General features: G+C 45.7%; 1 protein-coding gene across 4 annotated transcripts in view; it reads right to left on the bottom strand.

The window, feature by feature from the left end:
* Tec (tec protein tyrosine kinase) overlaps nucleotides 1–25,968 on the bottom strand; it is a 113,496-nt gene that overhangs the window by 35,322 nt on the left and 52,206 nt on the right. For all 4 annotated transcript variants that reach the window (XM_052735105.1, XM_052735107.1, XM_052735106.1 and 1 more), the window contains one exon: nucleotides 1,470–1,574. In XM_052735105.1, coding sequence (XP_052591065.1) covers nucleotides 1,470–1,574 — 105 coding nt within the window. The remainder of the gene's footprint in view (nucleotides 1–1,469; nucleotides 1,575–25,968) is intronic.

The raw sequence follows: 25,968 nt of genomic DNA on the forward strand, positions 1-25,968 counted from the left end.
GCTTGGGCTTGGACCATCCCAAAATCTACAGTGTTGTTCTAATAATAATCTGTTCAGTGTATTACTTGATTGACTTCCCAATTTGGTCTAAACACTTTACAGATGCCTCCTGGTTTAATCTGTAGGGCAGCCAGGATCTCTACTGATGGAGCAGATGTAATTATATCTATTACCTTGGTAACATGGGACATTTTTGTATTTGTACAAGGATTTCTAGAAAATACTGCCCTTAATCTGAATAGAAAATGTCTAATTTTGACATCTCAGGCAGTTTGGTTGTCTGGGAAGATTCTAGGGTACCAGTCTCCTTCTGTCTACAAACCACACAGTTCACACCACGCCCATCCCATGAAAACCTGTAAGAGTCAGAAACCCCCTTTGTTAGCAGAACTGCGACGTCTCTCTCTTCATTCAGGGTGCCACTGCATTACCCACAGTGCCCATCTTCTCTCTCCCCCTTCAAGCCCCGACCATGCTCTCCTAACTGTTTTCCCACATAGGTGGCCTCATCCTGTATCTCCCCTAGCCCACCTGACGAGTCATTACCTGCCAGCTCCTTTCAATGAACTTGCTTTTTTTTTTCCTTCCTAAAAAGTGCACATCCTTGACTGTTTTTTGTTTTGTTGTGTTTTGTTTTTCATTCACAATGTGGTTCTGAAGAAGTCATTTACAACTAGTGAGCATCACCTTCCTTGGTCATAAGCGAACCCAGTAGAGCACAGGATTGTCATGTAGTTTTATCAACATATACTGCTACTATTACCTTTTCCATCAAAAGAAGCCCTTTCATCTCATTTCTGTTTGTAAGTAAATCATTCTTGCTACTTTCCAGCTTCTCAAGTTCAGGGAAAAATTCCAGTGGGCTTTGGTCTGTGCTCTGTGGCTAAAGTGACCCACAGGAGAGACCTGGGGTTTAGTGACTCGGGATCAGTGGTAGGCTACAGCAGCCAAAACAAAAACAAAATGGCTGCCTAAGTCTTAAGCAGTTAATGAAGAGAGGCAAGGACTATGAAGATGACAAAGGAGCCCCCAAATCAGATACCAAACCCGGGACAGGAAACTGTCACTTCAAATGGGAACAGGACAAAAGTGGGCTGTTGGAATTCCTGGCCACTCCCCCAGCTACATGACCACACACGCAAAGTTCAGTAGCCAAGCAAGGGGTCTTAGGTTCTACACACACATCCATGCAGTGTGTGATCCCGTAATTTGCACACAGTGTGATCAGGCAGTCTATACACCTGAGTGGCGTAGCTCTATAAGAGCATATGTGCATGTGCAGGGGAATGTCTTCCACAGGCTGGTCACATTCTTTCCTGTCCCTCCCTTCTCCTAATAAAACTCTTATAGTGGGTTTTGTCATGCCTGGTGGCTTTTCTCGCAAGGTAACAGCCCCGCTTAATGAATAACATTGCGCCGCCACATTAAAACCAGCACCGGCACCACGCTGCTCGAGGCTGCCAGCTCACCTGGAATGGATACTTATTTTGACAGGGAATGACACCATCATCATTCTTCACTATTTCCACACACTTGATTTTCGAAATATCGATGAATCCCTTTCTGTATTTTTTCTGTGAAAAGAGAAAAAGAAGAGATGTGTCACAACCACAGGACATAAGAAGACTATTTAATAATTATATTTGATGATGGAATTAGTGATTCAAAAGATTACTACTTCAGAGCAGCCACAATAACACAAAGACAGGCCGGTTGGTAAAGAGCTTGTCTTACAAGCATAAGGACTTGAGTTTGATGCCCCAGAAACCATGTAAAAACAGCCAGGCACAGGTGCTTGTAAGCCAGATGTTAAGGAGGCAGATTCCTGGGGTTCAGTGACCAGCCAGCCTAGCTGAGTGACAAATTCCAGGCCAATGGAAAAACAACAAAAAAAAAAGGTAGGCAGTTACTGAGAAACAAAGCTATCTACAGACCTACACACACACACACACACACACACACACACACACACACACACACACACACACACACACGAGTACAATTTCCTTAATAACTACATAAATTACATTTTCCTAACCTGTTAAAAATTGTTCAGAATATTACCACTGTGGTAACTTTAATGAAAGTCACTAGATCCTTCCACTTCTAGTGATGAACTTGTTCTGTCCTTGCTTCAAAAATCAAGAATAAAAAGCTCTGAAAGAGAGCTACAGACCCCCTTTCATTGCCATCTTCCCCTCCAGACACACCTCTTGTTCAACCTCCTGACAACAGTGCTCATTTAAAAAAATAATAAACAAAGACCAAGCACACAGTACTCCATTTACCGAGACACGGACACACGCTCTAACCAACCGCACTTCCTCCTGTGTCCCTCCTCTATGGAGGGGCCTCCCTTGGACCAGCACAGAGTTCAGGATCATTGATGGGAAGTGGACTGCCCATAGACACATAAAACTCAGCCTCCTCAATAGTGTGGAAGCTGGACTTCCTCCTCCTCCTCCCAGTCTCCCTGCTCACTGCAGGTCTGCCCACCCACACCCTTGAGCACATTAACCTCATACCTGGAAATTCATTCCAGGGAAGAATCAAAAATAATAATAATAATAATAATACAAAAAGCACATGTAAGGAACCAGGAACGTGTATGCATGAAAATCTAACAACAAATACAGTATACAGATAGAAAACAATTGCTAAATAATAAAACTGATGCACTGCACACAAGAAGTCTTCCAAAGATTAGGGTTAATTTTTTTGGGATATGTATATAATAAAGAAGAGAAAGAAAGAACACAACTGCACACCCCTGGAATCAGCTACTGAAAATTATTTTCTTTAAGCTGGCCCTGACGGCACAGGCTTGTATCCTAGATACTCAGGTGGCCGAGGCAGGAGGATCAAAAGTTCAAGGACTGCTGGGGCTATACAGAAAGTTTAAGGCTAGCCTGAACTACTACATGAAACCTATCTATAAAAAAGCAAAAGAAAAGGCAGGGAGGAGGGGTATGGAAAGGGCAAGTGTAGCTCAGCAGAGCACTTGCCTAGCCTACAGTAGGCCTATGGTTCAATCCACAACACAAAAGTAAAAAATAAAAAGTTAGAAAGAAAATTATTTCATCCAACACTCCGCAGTCTTTCCTCTGGCCACAGCTGTGTTCTGTCCTCTGCACTATGCCCCAAAACCTACACGACATCTTCAAAGATACGACTCCACAGTCTGGACACAGTGGCGCACACCTTTAATCCCAGCCCTCGGAAGGCAGAGGCAGGTGGATCTCTGTGAGTTCAAGGCCAGCCTGGTCTACAGAGTGAGTTCCAGGACAGCCAGGGCTACATAGTGAGACCCTGTGGTCTTGGGGTGGGGGGACTTCACATCTGCCCCACTCCAGGCTGTCAATCAGCAGCTCCTAGCACACTAGCCTTATTTCCCTGTTAGCCACTAGTACACATATTCTCTGTCCGCTGTTCAATATTCACCCCTCCCCCTTCCCTTCTTCATCCTTGTTTCCCTCCTTCCTCTCCCTCCCTCTTTCCCCCCCCTGCACCTTCAGATACTCTGATCAGCCTTCGGTTTGATCCCTGGTCCCTTGAAAGTGGGCTGCAGGTCGCCTGTCCTCTCCACACCTAGCTGGGCCCTCCCTGCCGCTCCCCAGTCCCATGCATCTCCTCCAGAGGCCACCAGCACTGCCAGACGAGCATTCCCCCTCCCTTGTCCTTCCCTGGGGGGACAAGCTCTGATACTTTAGTGAAAGGTCCACGCCCACTCCAAGGACAAGTTCCTCCCTCCTGCACCTCAGTGGCACTTTAGCTAACCCCGTTTCTAAAACAAGACAAAGAGGACACAGTAGCTGAAAGACGGCGGCTGACATTTCACAGAAGCATTCCAGCTCTGTGCTCACAGCATCCTGTGGGGTAGCCCTAGTCTCCTCACTCTGCAGGTGATGAGATCATCTCTCACTTAAGCTGAATACAGTCCGAGGACCTCTACTGCTGCCAAAGCCCTCTAGGATGCCCCCCAGCAAGAGGTGAGAGGGCTGTGGAGTCAAGTCCCGATGGACAGTGGGGATGTTGAGCATAGACTTCCCTAAGCCCTGGTTCAAGTTCAAGGTCAGCCTGGTCTACACAGCTAGTTCCAGGCCAGCCAGGGCTACATGGAGAACAAGCTGCTAGGCTATTCTCTTCCAGACATTTGCTTCTGCCTATAGACGTCGAAACCAGCACCTCCCTTTGGGCCAGCCAACGGCTTCATTCTTCTCCTTCCTTCCTGTGAGAACAACTGAATGCTCAACCTACACTTCCTTCCCACCCACTCCCCTGACCACTTGCAACCTTCAACCCCCACAGTTGGCTAGGAGCAACCACAAGAAAACAAAAAAAAAGTCAGCGATGACCAAGTCAGCGGACTTGCTGGCCTGCCTCTGCTTGCTGACCATAAATAAGAGGGCCGACATGCTCTTCTTCGGTGGCTCCGCCTTTGGCCCATCCTGATTTTCCTTCTCTTGGCTTCTCAATCTGCATTGGCCTTGTGCCAACAGTGGTATGAAAAACAACAAACAAAAAATCACAAAACAAGAAAAGCTCACTATCCCAGGAGTCTTCAGCCCTCAGTTACCCTGCAAGGTAAGACCCATTTTACAGCTACCCAAACTAACCAGCCCACTGGAGCGTCCCTGTGGGAGAAACTGACACAGAAGTCACTATACCATGCACTAAGTGCTGCATACAAAAAAGATGCTCAAAGGCCAGGGGTGGTGTCTCATGCCTTTAATCCCAGCACCCGGCAGGCAGATCTCTTGTGAGTTCGAGACCAGCCTGGTCTACAGAGTGAGCTGTGGGACAGCCAGGGCTACACAGAGAAACCCTGTCTCAAAACAACAGAAAGATACTCTAAGAACGGTGACTTTTATGTCAGAAGTGGGATAGCAGAAGGAGAAACCCCAGCAGAATGAACAAGCTATGCAAAGTAAATCACATTCCTACATGACTCTCATCATCTGTAAAATGGGAATAATAGTGTCAATCCCCACAGGCTTGGTATGAGGATTAAATGAGCTAATACTGCAGATGTGCTTAAAAGAGTGTCTGGCTCAAAGTATCAGACTTGGGATTATTTGCTAAATAAAAAGGCAAAAGCAGACAGAGTGATCGAGGACAGCATAAGGCAGGATGGAAAGGTGACCAGGGGCCTTGTAAATAACCTGCTATACAATGTCTGGTCAGGCAGAGTTACCCAGCCTGCTCCTAGGGACTACACTCACTATCAGGTAGAAGAAATTGCAAGACTATCACCCTTCTGTTAGCAGGTCACATGTGTTCACTGTGAAACCTTAGAAATAGCAGAAAGTCCTGTGAACCCTCATCCCTAACCCCCGGAGGGAACATCGCTGCCCTTGGGAGACTATTCTCGCCAGCCAGCTCACCAGCCCTGCAGCAGGAAGGTGTGCTCTGCTTCCACAACACCTATCTCCAATCCAATCGCATCAGCCTTGGGCAACTGCCAGCCAGTGTCCCAGGTAGGTCACTATTTCCAGAAAACTGGGGATGACTTTGATACTGGACTAATTTATACATGTGCTCTATGAAAATCTCCTAACGTGCTAATTAGTATTTTGGATCCAAAGACCTTCCAGTAACACTGTCAGTGGTAGTGGAGAGACACAGATCAACACAAACACAGGGAGCCTGAGGACCTGCATTCAGGTAAAGCCAGCTCCCTGCTTCCATCACAGAAAAGAATTTCACAGGAGCCAGGGTGAAGCAAAGGTTACAAGTTTGCTAAGTGGAGATAAGGGATAGCACGACCTTAAGAGAGGATATGCGCTTAAGCCTTAAACGCGGATAGTTGGGGAGGAGCAGGAGGGAGAACTTAAGCATGTGTTCACTCAGGAGGGTTCCACTCAGTTTCTAGCAGGGAGGCAGATACTTGTACACCCTTGCTGAGGAACGGTTCTCTTCCAGTCTGTCCTCTTCCCCATGGCATGCAGCTATCAAAGAACCCAAGGCAATGGAGGCTCAGGGAGGAAGGAGACGGCCCGACAGCCAGATAAGGCAAATTACCGCTGGCAAGCAGCACAGACTGACTGCCCCCGCACCAGACTTTGTGGCTCAGCTACACCGCTCAAAGGATATGACTTACAGTTCAAAGATAAAACGAAGTTTTAAAGCCAGGCGGTGGTGGCACAGGCCTTTAATCCCAGCACTCAAGAGGCAGGAGCAGATGGATCTCTGTGAGTCTGAGGCCAGCCTGGTCTACAGACTGAGTTCCAGGATAGCCAGGGCTATGCAGTGAAACCCTGTCTTTAAAAACAAGTTTTAAATTTAAGTCAAAAAATAAAAATCATATGAGCTCATGAGCTGCTCCACTTAATCCTCTTAATGAATATCCTTTTATCGATGAAACGGATTTAGGAGATGCACTGTTTAGATTTAGGGATGAGAGAAGAGTGCTAATGAGGTTATGATCAAGGTCAAGGACATTCTGACCCTAAGTGAGAGGAGTTGATCTGTCGTTTTGAACATCCCTGAACGAATGGCCCTTAGGAGGACATTATCTCAGCAGGCAATCTTGACTTTATCCCTTGTGCTGAAATTTCTTGGACTCTCAGACAGCAGGAAATGACCCCAAAATGAGGGGTTTCATTCTCTTTCCAGGACCCCTTCATTTCCCCCATTTTTCTCTTCTGTCCCATAGCTGGAAGTTTGAGGGGCTGGAGCAAGTGGCCCAGCAGTTAGGAGTACTTGCTGTTCTTCCAGAGGCTCCAAGTGTGGTTCCCAGTATGCAGTGGGCAGCTCCCAGCCGCTTGCCACTCCAGCTCCAGGAGGACCCAACGTCCTCTTCTGGCCTCTATGGACAGCTGCACTCTATTGGTTATAATATTAAAGCAACTCCACGTAGTTACATACTTTCGAGTTGTTCCTTCATTGCCTTAGTCTGCCAGCCCCAGGGCTGTGTGCCGAAGTCTCGGGGTTAGGGTAGAGGGCAGAGGGTCTCTACAAGACTTCACAGGAATGCTGTGGGTAGAAGAGGGGATGATTCCTAATCTGGGAATGAGACAGCCTGGAGGTGGGTGGGAGTGAGGCTAGGAGAAGCTGGGGGTTTTAAGGAAGTAGCATTTGGACCTGGTTTTCAAAGGATAAATAACAGTTTCTCTTTAGAGAAAGCAAAGAAAGTACCAGGCTGCAAAAAACAAAAGAGCTCACAGCATTTGGGGAACTGAAAGATATGCATAATGGCTGAACTCAGGGTGGATCAGAAGTGTAGGAAATGACCCAAAGAAAGGCTGTTTGAGGCCAAATTAGGCAATGCTCACATACAAGGCTGAAGAATTGGGATCTATCCTGAGTGAGTCTCAATGGGTAACAAGGAGTGTTATACAAGGCATATTTCTGAAAAAAGTAATTATTGTTGGGGATATACCATACTCCAAAACATTTACCACTCTTCCCACCACATTCTCAGCGCTCGCAAAGTTCCATGGACTCTTCCTCCGAAGCTCTCCTGTGCTAATAATTAGCTGTTCTTACGACACTGGGGATTCCACTCAGAATTCAACTGTGCATGAACAGTGGCAAACTGGAGTTTGAGTGACACCATGAGCCATGCCAGAGAAAAGCAAAGGACAATCAGGTTGGAGCCTGCAAAGCTGGGGAGGGTTTGAGTGACTATTGAACAAGCAGCTGCAGATGTTTGCAAACAGCTGGAAATGCTTAGTACCACCCTCTGTGTAGATAAACGTTTCTGCTCTTCAGTGCCTTTGCAGGAGGCACAGTAGTGCCTGGTTCCCTCCACATCTCAAGGTGCCCCTGGCAGGTCAGGCTGCTCAAGGAAAGAGAAGGCCTGCCGCCACGCTAGGTTACTCTCAGGGCACCCAGAGTTATTGTGAGAGTCATGTGCTCTTTGTATGTCTGGTCCCATGGAACTCTTGTTCCTCCTTGAAACTCTTGGTATGTCCGCTTTTCAAAACCATCCAGGAACCCTGAGAAGCCAGGGGCCTTTGAGAAGTATTATCAGAAACAAGAAAGACTCTCTCTCTCTCTCTCTCTCTCTCTCTTTGTATGTATGTATAGATGATAGATAAATAGATAGATAGATAGATGATAGATAGATCTTTCAATTTTCTTTCAATAAGACAATTAATTCATGATTGCTATAATCTACTCTACATTTCTGTGAATATTGGGACCTGAGAAGAAATAACCAACATCATTACTTTTTTCATGCAAATTTTACTGATGGAGCCTTTTTACTCCTGCCCACAAAACTGAAAATGAAGGGGAAGTGAGACCTCCTCATACTCATTTTTGAATATGCCAAGCTAAAAAGGCCGCCTCGTGCTTAGATGTTGACTCAACAGCTAATACACAAAGAACTGTGGCGGTAATAATTTCTTATGCTGGGGGACAGTGTTCTCTCATGCACAGCCTCTGTGGGCTTTGCAAAGCTTTAAGTGTCCTGTGTACCATTCCAAAGCACTTTAAAACCAGCTTCAGTGAGGAAGGTAGACACCGAGATAAAACAGAACTTGTCTAAAGCTACACACTTACTAGGTGGCAGAAAGAGCTGGAAGCAGGGGCGCTGCCTCTGAGACGGGCTTCCTGGCTGTTATGGTTTGGAAGGTCTAGATGATGGCACTCTCTGGGGGTAATTATGGCACCTTTGGGAGGTGGAGCCCAACTGAAGAAGTGGGGAGCAGGCCTTGGGTAACCCAGCTCCTCTTTCTGACCCATCTTTACTTCTACTCACGCTCCTGCTCCACAGGCTTGAGCCCTCCCTACCATAGTGACTCCCCCGTGATAGACAAGCCATGATCCATCGTCCCTTCTCTAAGTTACTTCTTGTCCAGTATCTGGTCAAAAGCCTGTGAGCATATCTGTGAAGGATTTTCTGGATTAGACTAACTGAAGCAGAAAGACCCTCCCTAAATGTAGATGCCACCACTCCTGGGCTGGGATCCCAGACTGAATGAAAGAGAGAAAGGGGGCTAAGTGCCAGACTCCATCGCTTTCTGCTCCCTGACTGTGGATGCAACATGACCTTAAGCTCCTGCCGCCATGACAGATGCATGCAAGCAATGAGCCAAAGCATATCTTTGCTTCCCTCAGTGGCTTCTGGTAGGTATTTTCACAAGAAAGAGAAAAGTACCCAGAGGGTGTGCTCTGTTCTTGAGTTGGGAAACTCATCTGTTGCACCCCCAAACACCAGAGCTCCATCTTCTTCACTTTGGGGACTGTGGCCACACCTTCCTCCCCATCTTTAGGTCTCAATTTTCTGGCTACAGATTGAAAAGTTCCACCACGGGTTCCCATGATTCTCGGGCTTTATGACTTGACCCAAATTAACACTGGCTTTGGAACTCTAGATTGCAGGTGGCAGACTGTGACACGACTCCACGGTCACAGAAGCCCGTGCCTATAATCAATCTTATATATTTACTATATAACAAATCCCCTACATACATATGCACATATCCATACACATAACAAACACACATACTTTTACCTTACTAGTTCTGATGTTCTGGAGAACCCTAACTAACACAAATCATCTTTTACAAAAACTCTGGGAAGCTGCCAGGAAACTGAGTATCTGAGAGGTTGTGAAGCCAACTGAATATCACAAGACGCTGAGCAAAAAGTGAACCCAAGTCTCTCAAAACATTTTTATCTAAAATACTGTCACCCACCACCAGGTTTCTCAAGCTTGAATACGTATGGGCACTTACAGAAGGGTAATCACACTGCATTCGCCACTAACATTCCCTCACTGTGGGCCAGCAACTGCGTTTGTCTTGTCCACAGACGACTTCAGTCAGTCCTCACAATATTATAACATGAGAACTCTGGACACTCCATTTTACCCATGAAGAAACCAAGCCATGGAGAATATAATTAACTCAAAGTCACAATCATACCTGAATTGGAGCTCGGCCCTGAATTCTTCAATGCTGTATACATTTCATTCACTTGAAATCACTTGGCTATGGACAGACATAACACAGAGTGCAAATGTCTTGTGCTTATAGCGCTTGTGCAGTTATAAGGCCAAAACAAATTAACAAGCGAAATATGAACAAAATACGAACGAAGGGGGGTAAAGATGACAATGGATTGGGGTGTGATAAAATGGCCGTCTGTTGGAGCCAAGTCCCTCTCTGTAGGAATTCTTTGGGTGCTCACAGGCTTGCTTGACTGTGTGTCATGTACGCTCCCCCACCCTTTCTCTCAGTTCCAGCCAGGAGGAACTGTTGGTACGCTCACTACTACTCTACCATCTGGCCATTCAGTACCACCACACAGTTTCAGATCCAGTCAGCCTCAGTTCCTAGTCAAGGCGCTAAACCAGACAAATCCAAAGACGGTGCTGACACAGCATGTCTACGACAGAGGCATCCAGAGAATGCAGCCCCCAAAAGAAACTAAAAACATGTAGTTATGTATATGAACTCTTATGGCGAGAGAATAAAATGCGGTTATCTAACTAAAGAGACACAGTTGACAACTCCTAGAACCTGCAGTCCTCAATACATACAGGGCACCAAAGCTTGTGCCAGCATCCACTGCACATCACCATGGCGATCTGGGTCTATTTTAATCCCAAACTCGCCTTGACCCTGCCTTCATTCAGCCATGTTCATACCACTGCCTCTATATCCTTCTGGAAAATCATGGACACAAAAGTATCACAACAGAAGTCAAAACATACACAATCCATTGACCTTGGAAACTTTACAAGCAGGTGTTTGCTCAGGTTAAGAGAGCTGGTGTTTGCTGTTCAAGTTCAATATGGGAAGGGTACAGAGGTCCCACCTGCTCGTCCACAGAAAAGAGGGACACATTTCTACCAAAATTCTCAAATAAGCCCCAAAGGCCTATTCAGAAGGGCAACTTTTTCCTCTTCGACTTGGTACAGAATTCAAAGAACAAGTCCCCAGAGTGGCAGGTGTCATTAATTAGGGCAAGTCAGGGACATGCTGGGTGGCTATGGCCTTTTTTTTTGTGTCCACTGGAAATAATTGGATGCAGACCCTTCCAGGATCAGGGAATGTAGAATACATAAAACGTAAAGGTTTTTCTCATTTGGTGGTTGATGAACTGTCTTCTTTCAATACGAATGAGATCTGGTGTAGAGCAAGAACACTACAACCTAGCATAGTTCTACTACAGGTGCTTCACATCTGATAAAATGCCATTCTTAAAGGAGAAAAGGGGAAAAAGGCTTTACATTAACAAGTTAGTGGTTACACCTAAGAGTGGCTTAACTGTGATGACTAAGGTTTTTAAAGCCATGTTCCTACTGCTGCCTGGGCTGTTGGCTAAGGTCAAGTACTAAGTAATATGCACAATAAAAAACGGGATGTTGAAAAACTCATGGCAAAACTTTCATTTCCATTTCTAAAATCACAGAATAATATTTGCATAAGACTGTACTGATGCAGGCAATTACAGTTCCTAGAGATACATTTCACTGCACCTACCGGTCCCATTAAAGCCCTCCCAGACCCAATAACTGCCGTCAGGATACTCCTCCTCTGTCACTGCAGCTGGTGGTCACAGACCAGCACAGGTCACTTCCCTTCATTTTCACCAGCAAAAGAGAAGATAGGCCCGTAGATCTCTGGGTTGGGTTTCTATAATTCACACTGACAGGTAGCATTTCGCTTCTGTGATGGGGATGTCTGTCTGTCTGTCTGTCTTCATGTGCTCAGTATGCTTTCTTCCTAACAATTCATATCTTCATGAAAGTAGAAATAACTAGAATCATGAACAGAATCTCCCATCGAATTAAGCTTTGCGTGTGTCTGGTATTTGAGGGCTAAGTGAGTAGCAGAGGCAACCAGCAACTCAGAGAAGATACACTAGCCTAGATCTGGGGCTTTGGCATGGGAAAGAAACCCACAGCACACATTACACAGCCCCGTGAGACTCAGCATCCCCACCAGAGCCAGTGGCTAATCTGATAAAAAGTGACAGCCCTCTGTAGTTCCTTCGGTGTTACCCTGGGGTCACCCCAGGGCTAGGTTTCTATCTAGAAAGGTACAAGCTGGGAAGTTCACAGCTTGTTGGGAACTTTGTTTCTACGATGTTCATACCTGGAAAGTTCCTCCATGAAGGGAAGCCCTCTCTGCTAGCAGAAAGCACAGGTACAAGGGCATGCAGATAAGTGTCGACTAAGCATATAAATTACGTGAAACTGAACCAAGGCTGAGGGAGCATTGCAAAAGCAGAGCCTTAGCCTGCCCTTCAAATGCACTGTTCTGTAGCTATCTGCAGGGTTCTCTGCCTTTCAGACACTAACTGGCTGTGTCTGGGGAGACGGCTCAGTGAGTTAAGTGCTTAGTGTGCATGCATTAGGACCTGAGTTCAGGTTCCTGATAGCTTACGTTAAAGCTGGGTGTGGTGTTTGGAATGAGAATGCCTCCCATGGGCTCATAGATTTGAATGCGTGGTCCCCATTAGGTAGAACTGTTTGGGAAGCATTAGAGGTGTGGCCTTGTTAGAGGAGATGCATCACGGGGGATGAGCTTTGAGGTTTCAAAAGTTTACACCATTCAGAGTTAATTCTCTCTCCCGACCCCCACCCCTGCCTCATGCTTGTGAATCAGATGTGAGCTCTCAGCTACTGCTCCAGCACCATGCCTGCCTGCCTGCCTGCTGCCATGCTTGCCACCATGATGATCACGGACTTTAACCCTCGGAAACGCTAAGCCCCTCTACTACGACCTCCAATAATATTCTTTCACTTAGTGTCAAAAAAACGAAATAGCATTTTTTTTTGTAACACCCCTTATCACTTAGACACATTCTATAGATAAGCTTATTTTTAAAGCAAGTTCTTCCTCATTCTGGAGGCTTGATGGCATCAAGGAAGTTGTGTTGGTATATTTAGGAATGTAGAGTTGGCACTATGTCCCTGCTTACACTGGAGACCCTCTGTCCTGTGGTGCTCATATGCTGAAGCCTCTGCAAAAGAGATGGTGTGAATGCCACAGACAACAGCACAGGGCTTGGGGGCTGGAACAGGTAACAGGCAGGAGAGCATGCTATGTGCTGCTGAATGGGTACAGGGGGCTTGTTGTACCATTCTGTCCACTGTCAGGTTTGAAATATGCCATAATAAAAGGTTAAAAATGCTTTTCAAAAAACGTCAAAATTTAAAAGCATTTTAATAAATGCTTATCAAAAATGTTAAATTATTGTAGGGGACCCAGTTTTAATAATTTTCTGTGAGAATACAGAAAGGGTCTATAATCAACTGCCAGAACTGAGACATGGGCATGTTTCTTAACTACTACTACCAAAGCTCTGGCTGTTCTTGGGGTGATAGGCACTGTGGGCTCAGAACAGGAAGTGAGCCTTGGAAACCCAACAATCCTGATATTTACAACTGCTCTTAGAGGCCAAGTACACACAACAATCTGCATCCAGCATGTTCAAAGTTCTCTACTGTTAACTAAGGAACTCTGGACTCTACTGAAGTCTCTCAGTGCCACCAACCAACAAGGTACTCTGAGGATCAGTCACACATGTTGTGGCAGTATCTGTCTGCTCTTCTTACCTCCACACTGCTGAATGAAACAGAGGTACCACCCCACACACCCATACAGCAACTGCCTTGGATGGCTTCAAGGAATTATGTAGGCTATTCTCATAAAACCAGCGAACATATCTAGAACCTCTGTACTATCAAATATCAGCTTTTAAGTGGATTCATAAAGAGAATAGGCTTCTCTTGTTAATTCACTAAGCCATATTATAAAAAACTGCTATATTTATAGGACAAAAATGATCCAGTATTGGTTATTTCAAATGATTCTGCTCAGTACAGTTTGAACCTGCTCATATACAAAAAGTAGTCTGTACACTTATCACCATGGCAGTTCTGATTTGGGTGATGTTCTGCTGAGTATCTACTACCTGTGACAGACTGAACAGGTAACAGGAGGCATGCCTGGTGTGGTCACCACTAGCTCCCAACAAAGTGCAACTGATATCTGGTGTTGATCCAGGAAAACGTTAGAATGTTAGCTTTAACTTAGCCAGAGTCACACAATTAACCTAAAATAAGGACAATCATTTTGCATTATATGTAATTTTGATTGCCAAGATGATTACATGGCTTATGGATATTATGATTGCAAACATCATGATTTATAAAATTTTTTGTCATGAAAGGTAGGGGTCACGCTGAGTTTATATTTCAAAATCTAAGTTACCTGCTTCTTAGGAAGGGTAATAAGTAGGAATTAACAGTTAAATACCCTTCTCCTCTACTATCTAGTCTCTCTCCTACATCTTCCTTCCAGCTTTATTACTCAACATTTAAACAGCTTCTACTAGGAAGATACAGCTCTGTCTGCAGGGATCTGTTAACCAGCCAGCCAGGGATGAGTACTTCTAAAGTGGAGTGGGACATCCTTCACTGTTAGCGGTGGAACACAGGAAGAGGTTCACAAGTCCAGGGAACAGGACAGAGAAGGCTTCATGATGGAGACACCTCCTTGAATCAGACCTTGAATTACAGATAAGAATTTCCCCCAAAAAAAGAAAAGAGGAAAGAGTGTTAGAGGTACAAAACATGGAAAGTAGGAAAGCAGAGAGATGTAATTCCAAGACGGCCTGCCAGGGTTAGGAACTACAAACATCTGTGTGACTGAAACATCAAGATGCATCAAAGTGAGGCTAGGGACATGATCCGTTGGTGACATGCTTGCCATGTAAGCACCAGGACCTGAGTTGGATCTCCAGAATTCTTCCACCACCACCTACACACACACACACACACACACACACACACACACACACACGATGAAGAGAAATAAAGAAATGAGTGCTTGTAACAGGGAGTTGAGAGTGGGGGAAGACGGCCAGTGTCTGGAGTCTCCTTGAACATCTGATTCAACCTCTCTGCACCTCTTCCCCTCGCTATAAAATGTGACAAATAACAGCATCAAGAACTTTGTCAATCTGTAGTAAGAATTTAAACAATCAATTCCTGCAGTGTTAAGAGACAAAGCTGGAACACGGCAAGTACTCCATTAACTTAGCTACTAAGACTCTCAAAACCACAGGAGGCCTGGGAAAGGAGAAAGCATAAGACACTAGACTTAAGGAAAGTCTCTCATACCTACCTTCAAGACTCCAACAAGGTGCATGGGAGGGCTGGTGCCAAACCTTGGCTGTCTTACCAAATAAAATGGGATGAGAGCATGGTTTGGGACATGATGAATGAAGTAAGATCTCTAAAGTTTTAAGAGAACAACAGAAATGACCACTGCCCACCAACATCTATTCTTTTCTTCTTTTTTGTTTTTCTGACACAGGATCTTGCTGTAAGTCCTAACTGCCTGAAAGCATGTACAGCCACTGAACTTGAACTTGAAGCAATCCTCCTGAATCTGTTCCCCAAGTTCTGGGACGACAGGCCTGTGCCACCGCGTCTGGCTTCAACATCTGTTGTTTTCAACCAAACAGCTTACCTTGACTTCCTCGGCTTTTGCAAATCTTTTCTAAAAAGATGACTGGCGCTTCGTGTGACTGGGCTATTTTTACCCTTTGAGGCTATTTAAGTGCCCTCCACTTACAGCATGCAACCAGAACCAGGGCTGACTGACTCATCCGGAGGCCGTGAGCACTTCCCAGCCTTGAGTGCCCAACAGCAGGGGACACGTTGGCTGAAGGCTTCTCTTCCTTCAGTGAGGCAGTAATAGTTCAAGGGCATGCGGATACTATGCCGGCAAATATCAGCATTAATACATGTTGGATTCCTCTGCAAAGCACAATTTGGCCAGCCGAAAACAATCAGAGATTTATCTGGGGGTGCCACAGTGTAGTAGCTCTGAGCTTCGGGATCACCCTGCCTGTGCTTGGCTCCTGACTCTGCCTGGGACACTGGGCAAGTTCTTTGACCTCTCTGTTCTTCGATTTCCTCTTCTGGAAAACGAGAATGAGCGTGTTTACCTCACAGTCATGAGAACCGCAGTCTGTACTTACAAAGCATATTGCCATACAGTGAGCACTACAGGAAGGGGGCACCACCAACACCAACACCACCACCACTACCACCACCACCACCCCCGGTAGACCACCGAGGGATGTGACTATTTTCCATGAGAAGCACTGTGGAAATAGCAGGTACAGGAAAGGTGCATGGGCCTGCCTTCTTCCTGAAGTCCCCCGGTGGGGAGAGGGCGGGGCTTTCTACAGCAGTGAGAAGAAACATCAGCTTGGTCATGGAGCTGACAAAGACCCATGTGTAGTTTGAATGGGAAATGTCCCCGAAGGAGTATGTTTAAATATTAGGCTGTGCTGTGTGGAAAGGCTGTAGAGCAGGGGTTCTCAACCTTCCTAATGTTGCGATCCTTTAACACAGTTCCTCATGTTGGGGTGATGCCCAGCCACACCATTATTTTCATTGCTACTTCATAACTGTCATTTTGCTACTGTTATGAATTGTAATATAAATATCCAATACGCAACTCCTCTCTCCCCCGACCCCGTGGGGCTCACGACCCACGGGTTGAGAACCACTACTGCAGATCAGCAGTTAGGCCCCGTTAGTAACGGTGGGTCATAGGAGCCAGGTCTTGGGTCGCAGCCTGGCCCTGGTTTGGGTACTGCTCTCTGCCTTCTGGTCTGGCTGCTGTGAAGAGCTCTGTCTCCCACACGCTCCCACTGCCGTGGAGCAGCTTTCCCTGCCGCGATGAACTGAAACTATGGGCCAAAGCACATCTTTCCCCTCGCCAGCTTCTCTGTCAGGAATTCTGCACAACACAAAAGCAGTTAACAACCGTGCAGGCCCTGTGCAGGCCACCTTGACGTCCTTGTTTTTGTGCTAGCCAAAGCCCCTCCAGCTTGTCGCCTTTTTACAGCTTGTCAGCCGGGAACACGAGCTTTCAGCTCTAACCCACAGCTTTACATCTTCCTTCTCCTTACGGAGGTGCCCACGCAATTGGAAGAATTACTGGCTTTCTCCTGTTTATCTTTTGGTAGTCTAATTTTTAGGGCCTCAGCCAGAAAAGCTAAAATAAGTAGAGAAGAAGAGGGGTTTCCCCCTCCTCTACATTCTGTACAAGTATTTGTTTAAAAAAACTAAAAAAGGCTTTCAAGTCCTTCTGTTCCTAAGCCAGAAGCCAATCTTGATTTTTCACTGTGCAAAGTATATGTCAGGCACATCGAGGAAGGGATGAAGGGATTGGTGTTCTCCTCCATCTCTGCTTCCGCCATCTCCCTGTCTTCTAAGCCAAGCTGACAGAGGAATCTGGACTATTCCCCAAGGTGTGCATGCGTACACAGCCTTGCAGAGAGGTACTTGCTCCACTGACATGTGAGGAAATGGAGACTCTGAGTTTGACCCAATGCCCACTGTCACAGCTGGAGAATGAGAGCAGCTGGCTGGCTCCACAGCCTGCAGCGTGTGCCTCTAGGAAGCTACTTCCCTTCAGGATAAGCAGCATCAATGAGCTTGGTGTGATGGCTCCAGATACCATTCCGAGTCCTGCTCTGTATCTCTGACCCCATACAGGATAGCTCTCTCCCATTCTCCTTTCCTGAGATGTGACACACAGAAGTCTATCACAGGCTCCCTCGGTCCTGGATCCTACATTCACCAAAGAAAAAGAGTAATATAATCATGCTGATAACAAACTAAAACCAACTCATGTTAAAACAGAGACAGGTAATAAAAAGTAAAAGTGGAAAACGCCATTACATAGAGAAGCACACATGTTGGGTGTTGAGTTGTTGTTGTGGGTGGCGCCTAAGGATTGATTGACCCTAGGGGCTGCAGCATGCGGGGCACATCCACTGCACTGAGCTGTATCCCAATTCCACACAGGGAAACCAAACCTAGTCAGGAAGGATGGAGTGGAACTAGGGAAGATGTGCTCATTGTGCTGAGGCTGAAATGGATACGACTGCATCAGTCAGGGAGGGAGATGTGCTCTAGAAAGATAACACAGCTAATGCCTAGACTCCATACTGGGATGCGGGAGGCACCATTCAAGGATCAGAACTCAGGAGAGAGAGAGAAGTGAAGAGGAGAAGGGATGCCAATCCCTGAGAGCCGGGTAGGCAGTGGCTATCCATCTGGGATGTACATGGGAACAATGTGACATTCTTAACGAGTCGTAAGGAAGCACACAATTATATTTGTCTTTTTATCACTGTGTAAGCAGACTGGAGAATGGAAACAGGAGCCTGTTAGCATTCACAGAGATTGCTAGCTGTCTACCACAATACCCATTCTCTTACTAATGACACCCACTTTGAAGTAGAAATGCTGTTGTCCAAAATGGAAGAGCACCTAGATCTGATCACATGGCTCAGTTCTGACCAGCAAGATTGATGGGAAGTCTTTGTGCGAAACACAAGGTTGTTAAAGGGAGCTGGCTCTGGTGGGAGAGGTCCTCTCCTGCCCATCTGCCTTTCTTGCCTCTTTCAGCTTTCACTCAGTTAACATGGCTAGGCCACAGTAAAAGACCTAAGCTAGAATGATAGCAAGAAAGGCAAGAATCAAGATCTCTAGTTCGGATCCAGCCCTATGAGTTCTGAATGGCTGCTTCCAGGCTTTACTCCCAACATCCACACTGAGAGAGGAAAAGTAGTTTCTATATTTGCAACCAGTATTGTGCAGGGGTTTCACGGGAACAGGTAACTGAGTCCTCACACAGACAGGTGTTATTGTATTCACCTAAGAAGCAGTGGTGACTTGGATTGTGGTACTGGGAGAGATAAAGAGCAAATGGCAGGACTGAGCTATAGACAGAAGTTTGAATCATAGAACCAGATGAGTCCAGACTTCAGAATACATGGGATTGAGACGCAGGAATAGGGACAATCATCAGGACAAGATACTAACAGAAGCCATGGGAAAGACAGTGTCTCCTAAGACACATGCCAAGTGGGAAGGAATAGTGAATAACGGCTACATTTGAGAAGCATGTCAGGAAAGGATAGTCTTTGAAGGAGACAAGAAGCCACCAGAATAAGAGCCATGGAACTCACATGGGCAGACACTGCCAAGCATTTACTGTACAAAGAGCAAGGGCCACGGAGGAGGCCCAGGCATCTTCCAGCTGTGCTGAAAGTGACGGAGGCAGGATCGAGAAGAGCCTCACTGCAGCTGAAGAAGGAGAATCAAGGGACGGAGGTCACGCGTGGTGACACGTGGCTTTAATAGCAGCACTTGGGAAGCAGCAGCAGGTAGATCTTTGTGAGTCTGAGGTAAACCTGGCCTACATACGGGATTCCAGGACAGCCAGGGCTACCTAGTAAGACCCTGCCCACCCACCGCCCCAAAAAAGGGATGAGGGGATTAGGAAGCTCGATAATCTGATTCTGGTGAGGGTGAGGGGGGTGGATAGATGTTTGTTTTCTATGGGTTTGAGAGTTATTAAGGAAAGAATTAGCAGACAGTGTGCCAAGAAGGTTCTTAAGAACAATGGTTTTGAGTCAGGCATGGTGACTAACACACACTTATATTCCTAGTCCTCTGACAGCTGAAGCAAGAGAATCACAAGTCTGAGGTCAGCCTAGACTACAAACAAGAGTAAAAATTTGTCTCAAGCAACAACAACAACAAAAATTGTGTCTTCTGAAAGGCACAGGACAGGAAGACCTAATGCATTTTTGTAAGTATCAAGAAGATAACAGCATTGAAGCCTGCGGCTAAACTCTTCATTTCTACAACATCAACAAAGCCAAGCTGAGTGCGTACAAATAAGAAGCAGGCCCACAGTGCTGACCCGGGAATCTTTTTCGGGAACCCAGGAATGCATCTACCCTCAGGTTCATAATTATGGCCTCTACCTGCACAGACAAGTTGGGGGCAGCCTGTGGGTGGTCCCCATGACAGCAGAAGCAGGGGAAATTATTTGTGTCCCTGACCCCTAGAACCAAGTGTTCACCTCACTGAGCCAGCATGAGCCATGGTGGAAACCCCAGAACATACTAGTTTGTTGAAAGTGGACAGACTGCTCTTCCCCATCCCCCACAACACACACACACACACACACACACACACACACACACACACACACACACACACAGGAAGTTCTCTCAAACAGTAATCTTAAAATGTCCATTTCGGATTAAAAATACTACACAATCAATTTCAGCTACGCATCATGAAAGCTTTAGAAGAATGTGAGGTAGAGGGCCAGGCACTTTGTTTTTCCAAATCAAAACTAAAATGGGTTCAGATATCCTGAGAGTTCACAACAGCAATTATCAGTGGCTTTCTTCGAGGCTCGCTCAAGCCAGGCTTTGCTCTAAACTTATTTAGTGTCCCTTTTAGATGCGTCACTTATCTGAGTGGCACAGCACCTCTATAAGGTTGTGATTGTCACCACCTCCATTTCACAGCTGAGGACACTGATGCACGGACCTGCTCAGTGTCATGTGAACTACTGAGTGTGAACAAGGACCACTGGATGTCAAGACCAGTGCTCTGTAAGTCAGTCAGAAACGCTGCTCTGCCCAACAGAAATCTTTTGTTTTCTCACAAAGACTTCTTCGGGCCTTCACACCAAAGGAGTGGGAAACAATGAAAACAAAAACAAAACAAAAAAAAAAACACATCAGGAAAAGAAGTCTCCCCTTGACTTGAGAACTGAGAGGGAGTGAGCTGCCTGTGTGTCCTTACCCTCAAGTCTGTGATGGAAACTCAGAAGAAAAGGGAGCGGCCTCTCGGCACAATGGCTGGCTCCTCCCCAGAACAGCTCCTCCACTGAAGAGTCCCTGGAATGTGCCCAGACAACTGGACACCCACAAAGAACTCAGTCACCTCTGCATGTGACCCAGGCACAGGAGAAGCCAAGCTGGAAAAAAAAAAAAAAGGCTTCTAGACTAACTTCACCAGTGCAGAAAGTGAATCTGAGGAGACATGGTGTCTGGGGTTCTGGAACACAAACTGCAGAGCTCAGCTGTTCTGGTCAAAGCTTCTCATGGGGGAAAAAAAAGTCACCAAGAATTCAGAGTCAGGCTTGTGAAGCCACTCGGGGCCATCTGCGTTAGGCAGTCAGAATTCATCACGCTTGGGAACACCACAGAAACTTCCAAGCCCAGTCCCGTTCCGCACAGAGGTGCTACACATGTGTGCACATCTGTTGAACTGGGCAGGCAGGCTTAGAGAGCCGTACAACATCCGGTTGTCTACGTAACAGAGACAGGCTCCCTCCTCTTGCACTTCTTCTCCCCTTCTGCATCTGGTCCCTGGGCAGAAAACAGCACACCATGATGGACAGCTAGTCTTCAGAAGGCTTGAGGACTCTGTCCCTGTTCCCAGGTCTGAGTGACTCACTGGGCTAAAACACTTTGTAAAAACAAAACGGTTTCTCTGAATGCCTGTTTCCTTCCTGGAAGTCTGGAGTTGGGGGGCACACAAGGAAGAAGGCACTGAGTCTACTCTGAGTTCCAGTCACCGCAGGATTTAATTAAGCATGTCTGAGGTGACTCCCCTGGAGTCACCTTTCGGAAGCTCACACTGTGGTTCCTCACAGACTTTATTATGGGACCCTTCCCCTTTCTTCATTGGACTCTGCATCTTTTCCCTTAACAAACGACAGTCCTGGACACAGCAGTGTGTTACATTTTGTGAATCAGAAAATCACCAAGCCTGGTTGGTAGGAGCTGAGAGGAGTGGGAAACTGAGTTTTGTTTTAATGGGGACAATTTCTGTTTGGATTGATGGAACTAAATCTTTGTGGCTTTTATACAACAGTGAGGTCACTGACTTGTTCCTTTAAATGGTTACAATAGTAAGCTTAGGTTATGCCTATTTTACCACAACAAGAATACACACACACACACACACACACACACACACACACACACACACACACACACGTAAAAGTAGACAAGGGATTGATTAGAGATCTCAACCCAAGAAGGCACTTGTCTCCAAGCCAGATGACCTAAGTTCATTCCCCAGAACCCATTGTTGGATAACCAACTCCTATAAGTTGTCCTCTGACCTCCACACATTCGACGTGGTACATGTACACACACACACACACACACACACACACACACACACACACACACACCCCAAATAATAAATACAAAATTGTAATTTAATTTTAGAAGAAGAGAGCTAGAAAATCCACAAACCGCAAATACAAGTATAAAGCATATATAGATAATGGCTTGATTTAGAATACATATTCTATATCTTATAAAAAGTAAACAAAAGGCCGATAACCTAAGAGAAAAATGCCCAAATGGACACTTCAATCAAGAGTAAACACAAACAAACCTTGAACTCTAATTTTCTTAAATCATAAGGTAGCCGCTACTTTCCACAGTGTATCCTTCCTTAAGAAACATAGTGCACAGTGTTTCCTAAGGAACAGGGGTAAAGGGACTGGCACAGGGCGCCCTTCTCCAGGCCCTGCTATACAGAGCCAGAGAAAGGGAACCGGAAGGAAGTGCATGCGCCAAGGTGGTCAGTGAAGATGTATCAGGAAGTCCCCCTGGGTAGAAAGTAGCACAATGTGGTTTAACAGTCAGTGTGCTAGCCAGAGAGATAAGACATCTTGAGGCACACAGTCAAATGGTAGTGCACCTGACTTGGCTGTCCCTGGGTTCTTCACTTGTGAATCAGTGTGGCAAAGTTGTGGATGACTGACAGGCATAATTTATGGGAAGGCTGATAAGATGGAGTCACACGGGTACATATACAGAAGCTCTGTACCTCCAAGGATCTACATATCAAATTTCTGCATAGAAAGGAACCCTGAACCCCTCCATAGGCACAACGGCACCATAGCACATCTGGAAAGCCAAGAGTCCATGGTAATCAGAAAGCCACAGCATCTGCCAACAACCCTGCCCGCAAGGATGAGGAATAAGAACTGCAGGTGAAGAAGCCAGGCCGATTGCCCTGCAGAGCTCAGGCGGTGTGAGAAACTTGCAGGAGCCCACAGAGGTAGAATCGGGGCCTCATCAGACTGCGAGCTGGGCTGGACCAGAGTCATTCTCTCTATTAACTCTGTTTCTCCCATTCTGTACCAACTGACTGGGCCTCCGCCGTGCTCAGGTAAGTGAGCTGAATCCCATATTACAAAGGAAAGCACATGACTCTGCTGCCAGCAGGTTACACCCCAACCCTTAATGAGGATCAAAATGTGCATGCTGCCGTCTCGTCAGCAAAGAGTGGGGCCTGCTCGTGTGCCTTCCCCATACCATATAATAATGGGGGAAATGTCTTCCCCACAGCTGACTATGAAGTACTAGATAGTCTGTAAAGTTTCGGGTTCAATTCCCAACACCCACGCAGCAGCTCACGACTGTCTGTCACTCCAGCTCCAGGGGATCTAACACCCTCGCACAGACACACATGCAGGCCAAACACCAATGCACATAGAATAAATAAATGAATTTTTAAAAAGAGTTTCTTACTCACTTGTTTACTTAATAAGCAACTGTATTGTCACATTTTGAACAGTTTTTTTGTATTTACTAATTTTAGAGATTGTTTTCTAAAATGAAAAGAAAATGGTTAAGCAAGGAATAGTATTTTGTGCCTGTATCCAGTATGTGGGGCAGTTCAAGGCCAGCCTTAGGCTACCTAGTGAGTCTGAGACATCCCTGGGCTACATAAAAACAAAAAAAAAAACTTTAAAATTGAAAACAAAAAAGACAAATGTAAAGTTGGATTAAGAAATAGGTACCAGTTTTCACTGATAATCATTAAATGTGGCCATCTGTCTTGGAGGTACACTCTATTCACAAAGCCCAAAACTACCAGTGTGAGGAGACAATAAAGCAATTCACTCTATTGTGTTCACTGCAGAGGGACACATGTGCTTCTAAAGTCCCTTCTGTATATGCTTTGCTACTTTTTCAAAACAATTCAAAATGTGGTTTTGCTTTTTCAAATTGACATGTGATGTCTTCTGGTGGTTGCTTGTATACAATAATTACTTTTTACTCTGGCAGAGATTAACGTCAGTAAATACTTTAAACAAAAAACCCACAACAACCTGTTTCTAAATTTAAATAATAGATGTCCTCTAAACAACGAAAAGGAACTAGATGAGAACAGCAACCACATAATAGTGTCTAAAGACATTTCTGCTTTCCCTACATACTTTCTGATCACATCACTGAGACCATCAACAGCAGAAACTTCCTTGAGTTGATAGGTGTGAAGTACTGTCTGACATGCTTAAATTGTTAAACAACAATTTGGGGCCTTGGGGAAAGGATCATGTACTGATAGTTGGTCAGGGAAAACAGGAGCACTAATAACACAGGAATGAATATGCAGAAGTTTGGAAGGAGTGCGGCGTTCACCCAGGGAATGTCCAAAACGCCCCATGAAGACGAGCTGAGCCAGGACCAGGATAACCAGAGAGAAGGGGCTGTGGTGCTTAACAGGGACACGGCTTTAAAGGCAGGAGGATGACAAAGTCCTTGAGCCAAAGTGTCTGGGCAATCATCAGTCAGACCATCCCCTACTCACACCCTCCTCCCCTGGCGCTGGGATTGAACCCAGTGCCTTGGGATTCACTGGCTCCCCCACGACATGGGCTCCATGCTGATCCTGCTGGGATCTGCTCTAACTTCACACCACCCAGTCATCTGATAAGGCAGAGTGCCCTCACTTGTTTGCACAACTCCCCGTTCAGTTTCCAGAACTCAAGTGATGTAATCAGACAGCCGCTGTTTGGTCCAGGCTGATTATCAGTTACTGGAGGACCCGGTGCAAACCATCCCCTTTACCCTGAGTTTCTCAAACTGGAAAATCTGGAGGTCGTTCTTCAAAGTCTCTTCGAGCTCTAAAAATGTGTAACTCTCCATTGTGACAAACCATTACCCATTTGTATGAGTGACTATTCATTACACACACATCCACATAGGTCAAGGATAAATAAAAGTTCCAGACTCACCAAGTCTCAGGGCCTTTGCACATACTGTCCCCTTTGCATGAGCGATTTCTCTCTGCCTAACCTTTCTCATGTTCCTGCTCTGGGAAGACCATCTGAAAACCTTTATAACCCCTCCCAACCTCTATACATCAAAGAAAAAAATCCCAACAGTTTCTGTTCGCAACTAAACCATATTCCATTCCATAAATTTGATTTCTTTTTAAACAGTCTCCCAAGGTAAGTCCAATCATTTCTATTCTGTGTGTGTGTGTGTGTGTGTGTGTGTGTGTGTGTATGTTGGGGGTAGGGTGTGTATGTGTAGTATGTGTGTGTGTTAGGGGGTAGGGTGTGTGTATGTATTTGGGGGGGTAGGATGTGAGTGTGTATATGTTGGGGGTAGGGTGTGTGTGTGTGTGTGTGTGTGCGCGCGTGTACACCACTGGTGTCAGCCCTCACCTCCCTGCCCCATCCTTACTCTTATCAAGCAACACTTAGAGGAAACTGGGAATCCCAAGGAAGCAGCTCCAAGGCTCTAAGAATCTCTAGCCCAGCAGTTCTGGGCCCAACAGAAACAAAATGCTGGTTACATAAACTGACATCAGAGTGCTTTGAAAGAAATCTCTACAGGACGTTGCCTACAGCTCTGATAGAGAAGCCAGTCGCTTCAAGGCAGACAAATGGGAAGAAAGAGCCGGAGAGAAACACTTGAGTTCAACTACCCTACTTCCCAAACTTTCTGAAAGCCAAATTTTCATAATTGCCTTCAATCCCTTTAGCAGTCTTTTGAATATATTCAGTGGGGGGGAAAGAGCTAAATAAAACCTTGACGCAAACTTGACTGTTGGTTATCACTAAAAATTGCCAAGAGCTAAGGCTCGTGAAAATTCAATGAAGAAAACTTCGATGGAAACTGTCTTGTTGGTATCACTAAGTACCGCTGAGAGCTAAGGCTTATAAGTGAATTAAACCAGACAATACCACTTCTGAGCAAAAATGCTGATTTTTCCGTTTTGTTGTTTTGGTTTGGTTTGGTTTTGGGGGGCTTTGTTTTTTGGGTTTTTGTTTTGTTTTTTTGGTTTTTGTTTTGTTTGGTTTGGTTTTGGTTTCTCGAGACAGGGTTTTTCTGTGTAGCTTT

The sequence above is a fragment of the Peromyscus californicus genome, unplaced genomic scaffold (genome assembly GCF_007827085.1).
Source record: "Peromyscus californicus insignis strain IS unplaced genomic scaffold, ASM782708v3 Scaffold_13__1_contigs__length_99412109, whole genome shotgun sequence".
NCBI classification, from domain to species: Eukaryota; Metazoa; Chordata; class Mammalia; order Rodentia; family Cricetidae; genus Peromyscus; species Peromyscus californicus.